Genomic DNA, 4879 nt, shown 5'->3' on the forward strand with positions numbered 1-4879 from the left:
CTCGTGGGCCCAAGGCGTGCAGGGCAATGAGACGCGCGGGGCTCCTACAGGGCTTCTGGGATGGCATTCAAAAAGGTTTACCTCAGGGAGCTCCTGGGAGCCCGGCCTGGAGGGGGGAAAGGAGGGAGAGAGCGCGCGAGATGGAGCGAGGTAGAGGCAAAGAGATTCTGAAAGACCAGACAGAAAACAAAAAGGACAAAAAGAAAAAAAATAAGAGGAGGGAAGGAGAGAGCCAGAGGACTGGAGAGTCAGAAATGGAGAAAAGAAGAGGAGGAAGAGAGGGTATGACAAAGAAAGATGAGAAACTAAAAGCAACAGAGAACGAACCTATATAGAGAACATAAAATTGTAAAGAAAAGGGGAAAAAAGTAACAGAAACCAAGAGTAACAAATAGAGGGGAAAATAGAGAATGTCGTAGAGAAAGAGATGGAGAGTCCAGAAAATAAAAGTTTTTAAAAGACTGAAAGGGAGAATGATAAAAGGGGAAAAAAATAAACGAGCAAGCGGAAATGTTCACGGATGCTTCGGGTGTGTTTGTCGTTGTCGGAAGAGGCACCCGCTCTAGATCTCGTAATCCCCAAACTTCCAGCTTCTGAGCCCAGGTAAAGCGGGTAGACGGGGCCACGCTGCTTCTCAACCTGGGGCTGTGGTACTGGGCGTTTGGGCGCCACCCCCCCCCCTCCTGTGAAAACGCTGTGGCTGCAGTGACGTCACTTGACGTCACGCTCCACCTGCGGTCCCACACAACCCAAAAGGGCGCGGATATCCCGGGGTTGTGCGCCGCCCTTGCTCCCTAGACGCCTATCGTTTGGAGACCCGGGATGCGCACCGGGTCTGGGCGCACAGCCCGCCCTTAGTACGCCCAGATCCCTTGAAGCCAGTCGGCGGGGCCGCCTCAAGGCCTCTCTGGGGCCTGCCTCGTTGGAGAGAGACAGTGGGTTGTGAGCAGAGGAAGAGGGGTGAGATTTGCGTCCCAAGAAATTCGAGGTCGCCCCGCCTCCCACCCCCTAGGTGGGTGGGTGACCTAGGACGGTCGAAGTACCCGTCCAGGTGGGGTCTTTCACTCCTCAGCTCAGCCTGACACTGCTTGCTCTGCGACCTCTGGGCCTAGAGTGCCCTTCCCACGTCCACCCCTTCCCGCGGGCACCCAGACTACGGGCGGCCGGCACGCACTGACCTGCACCGCGGGTCCTCCGCGGGGCCCCGGACCGGGGTTCGAGCTGAGCTGAGGCGGATATCCACGAGGCTCGGAGAAGTGGACGCGCGCCCGCACACCGCCGCTCAGCCTCTACCGCCACAAGAGTAGGGCGCAGGGCCGGGGGTCGCCGAGCATTATTGGAACGAAAACGAAATAAAAGCGGCGTTAAGTGAAATAGCTAACTTTTTTATTAAATAAAACGACTTAAATAAAATGAACGGAAAAGAAGAGTGGACTCAGCCTCAACGCAGGGTGCCCCAGCCCCTGGCGCTTCCCCCAGCCGCCTGGTGGGCCGCCCCTCCTCTAGCGGCCCCCGCGGGGGAAGCAGGTGGCCGGTTTCTAAAGAAAAAAGCCAAAACTTTTATTATTTACACGTTTGGGCAAAAGTACAAAGTATAATACAGGCGCCCAGCCCGGGGGGCTGCGGGCGAGGGGCGGAGAAACGTAAGGCGCTTTCTTTGTCAGGCCCGGGCCTGGGGCGGGACTGGGCGCGGGGCGGAGGCTCGGATTGTGCAGCCGCTCGGAGCCCGGGCCCAGCCCCCCACCGCGGCCGGCGGGGATGCGGCCGCGCCCTGGGGCCTACTCGAGCTTGGCGGCCCCTTCCCCTCTCGGCCTTGGTTCCCCCCCAGCCCGGCTGGGGGCTCGGAGCGCCCCGCCGGGTCGCGGCGGCGATCCTTGGCGACGGTACGCGCTGGTGGCTCACACCAGAGAGGTGACGGCGGGGACCTTGGAGCTATCCTCCTCCCAGGGCTGCAGATTCTGCAGAGCAAAGAGCGACGAGTTGTGCAGACAGAGCGGGTCGGGCTGGATGGAGTCGTTGAGGCTCTTTTGGAAGGCGTCGTGTTGCAGCTGCAGCATGAGCCGGCTCGCCTGCTGCCGCTCCGCCTCCCGCTCCTCCGCCGTCTGCCGCCTGCACCGGGGGAGGGAGAGGGACAGCACCGTCAGGCACCCGGCACTCCGGGGCTGCCGGCGGGGGCCCCAGCACGCCGAGGAGCCGAGGCCAGCCGGGAGCCTCGAGGCACTTGGTCCGTCTGCCTCCCCACCCGCGCTGTGCGCTGGAGACTCGCGAGTCCGGGGGATGGGTTGGGATCGTTTGTTTTTGTCGTGCGCCGGAGATCGCCAAGAGGGAACTCCGCCCGCCGCCCACCTGCACGCCTGGGTTTTGTGACTTCGCCAACAACAAAGATTGTTTCTTTGCGGGATAACGAGAGGAGGGCGTGTGTGTAACTGACTAGATTATGCGGGCAGCCAGGTCACCGTGGTCCACGGGTGGGGCGGGCGGGCTGGCTCCGCGCCTCCCGGTGTCCCCGGGCCCGCTCAGCCTCATCCAGTTCTCCCAGGCTCTGTCTCAAACCCCTCTTGTAGAACGCGATCGCTTCGCCGTTTACGGGTTAAATCGAAACAAGGATCGGGTAGAAACTGGGCTGGAGTCGGGCTGGGCAGCTAGAGGGGGAACTCGGAGTCCGCGCGTATTGTCGGAAATCTGAGTGCAGAGAGCAAGCGGGAGGGATTAGGGGAGCGCAAGAGGCCTGGGGTGCGGTGGGGTGGGGTGTGGAGAGGGCTGGTGAGAGGAAACCGAACGAGCTCAGGAGACGGAATAAAACACCGAGAGAGTTGGAGAGGCTCACGAACGCGACACGGGGATGGCAGTGGAGGAGAAGCCGAGGCGCGGGAGAGTGGGGAGAGGCGGGCAGGAAGTCAAGCAGGGAGATAAAACCTGGAAAGGAGTGGGGAGGCACAGCCTTAGGAGGGCGGGTAGTGGGTATTACAGGATGGAGAGAGCGGCGCAGGGCGGGCGAAGGGCAGGTGCAGGGCCGGGCCTCTCTCACCGCCACTTGGTCCTCCTGTTTTGGAACCAGGTCTTGACCTGCGCATCCGTCATTTTGAGGGACTTGGCGAGCGCCGCCCTCTCGGCGGAGGCCAGGTACTTCTGGCGGTGGAAGCGCTTTTCTAGCTCGCAGATCTGCACCCGAGAAAAGGATGTGCGCGGCTTCTTACGCTTGGGCGGCGTCCTGTTCTGGTAAGGGTGGCCGATGCGCCGGGTCACGGTGAAGGGCGTGAGCGCTGCGGCCGCTGCGGAGACACACCAGGCCCCCTGAAGCTCAGCCCGGCTCGACTGCCATTCAGGCCCCATGCGTACCCGGTGCCGCCCGGTGGGGCGCAGCGTCCTCGGCTATTTCGTTGGTCCCGCGCTTCCCCAGCGGCCCCAAGCCGTTTGGGAGATGCCCCCCTCTTCCCCCGGGTACAGGCTTATTTCCCCAAACTCCCTGATTTTCCTCCCCTCTGTGGTTGCCAGGGCCCCTGGGCACTGAGGCCTCCACCAAGCTTGGGCCTCCGAAATCGTTTCTCAAATGGAGCACATCGGGCGCGGGGCCTCTGACCCCAGGAGGGCCGAGGGCCGGTGCCTGTTTTGGCCACCTTGCTCACCTGTGAAACGGTCTTTCACGAAGCGGCGGCTGCTCTCCATCCAGGGGAAATTGAGGCCGCCCAGGCTGGAGACCGTGGGCACGGAGGGCATGGCGGGCAGCGCGCTAGGCAGAGGCGGCGGCACGGCCCCGGGCAGCGGCCTGTGAGCTGGCACCCGGATCACGCCGGCGGGCGCCAGGCTTAGGTTGACACTATAAGATCCTGCATCCTCGAAGGGCGCTCCGAGGCCGGCAAAGGAGGCGGGCAGAGATGGGTACGTGGCGCCCGGACGGCCCCCGGGGGGCCCTCCCAGGTAGCTGGCGCCATCGGGGCCCCGCGGGGCTGGTGCGCTGTCCTGGTCCGGGCTGTTGAGGATCTGGTCGATGCCGAAGCTGATGGGCTCGTGCGGGTGCGGGGTCTGCGCGCTGGCGGGCGCCTCCATCCTGGGTGGGCAGAAGGGCTGGGCTGGGCTGGGCGGGGAGGCGGCTGGGTCCCCGTTACGGCGCGGCCATGGAGCGCCCGGCGCCTCTCGTCGCACTGAAACTTTGCCAAGAGTGCGCGGGCCCGACAGGCTCTGTGTCATCTTTCTTGAACCGAACCTGGAGTTTCCGCTGCTAATTCCTCTCCTGCCGCAGCCATTGGCTGCTATCAACAAGCCTCTCTCCTCCCATTGGCTCCCGGCTTTCAATAAAGGCCTAATTCATGGAAATAGGAGCTTAGGGACTGTTCCAAGGTGACATCATTTTAACAAACGAACAATAGGTCAAATTTATTAGCCGGGATAATGGGCGGCGGATATTAGCGCCCGAACCGCAGCCTCCCAAACCCGAAATCTAACGAAGCTGCAATTAGCAGACGCTCCCCGCTCCTCCCGGCCAGGGCCGCTTCCTGGCCGCCGCGCGGGGCGGGCAGGGCGCTCTGCTGGTGAAATTGTCGCTTGCTGAGGGGGGTTTCGTTTTCTTCCAAATTTTTATCTGAGCAAAAATCAAACCGTATGAATCCTTTCAATCGCAATGGAGTTGCAACCCCCGAACGACCCTGCGGAAACCGCTGCAGCGTTCTGGATACCCCACCGTCACGGGAGCAACGAAACGGGCGCACAGCGGGGCGCAAGCTCCGCGCTCCTTGTGCGCGGGGTGAGGACGGCACCGGAGCGTGTCCCGCGCTCGCGAGAACCCCAACCCGCGTGGGGAGAAATTCGCCCCTGCCTGGGCTTCGGCCGCGGCGTCGCGGCCACTTTGGAGACGCTCCCTGGCTCCAGCCGGGAGGACCGA

The 4879-nt window shown here is 62.7% G+C and overlaps 1 protein-coding gene across 1 annotated transcript; it reads right to left on the reverse strand.

Moving 5' to 3' along the window:
* Positions 1–1465: 1465 nt before the first annotated feature.
* On the reverse strand, positions 1466–4047 carry TLX3 (T cell leukemia homeobox 3). The gene is made up of 3 exons (XM_032466329.1): positions 3627–4047; positions 3029–3272; positions 1466–2109 (listed from the first exon to the last, which is right to left on the reverse strand). Exons 1-3 carry the CDS (start codon positions 4045–4047, stop codon positions 1899–1901), a joined length of 876 nt encoding a protein of 291 aa, XP_032322220.1. The 3' UTR covers positions 1466–1898.
* Positions 4048–4879: the final 832 nt, after the last annotated feature.

Source organism: Camelus ferus, chromosome 22 (genome assembly GCF_009834535.1).
Source record: "Camelus ferus isolate YT-003-E chromosome 22, BCGSAC_Cfer_1.0, whole genome shotgun sequence".
Lineage (NCBI taxonomy): Eukaryota > Metazoa > Chordata > Mammalia > Artiodactyla > Camelidae > Camelus > Camelus ferus.

Bases quoted from the DNA above. Each gene is read 5' to 3' on its own strand.
- TLX3 (XM_032466329.1), bottom strand. From the start codon at position 4,047: ATGGAGGCGCCCGCCAGCGCGCAGACCCCGCACCCGCACGAGCCCATC. The intron at 3,273-3,626 runs GTGAGCAAGGTG...GTGTCTCCGCAG, and splicing joins CGTGAAAGACCGTTTCACAG to CGGCCGCAGCGCTCACGCCC. The intron at 2,110-3,028 runs GTGAGAGAGGCC...CCCCCGGTGCAG, and splicing joins AACAGGAGGACCAAGTGGCG to GCGGCAGACGGCGGAGGAGC.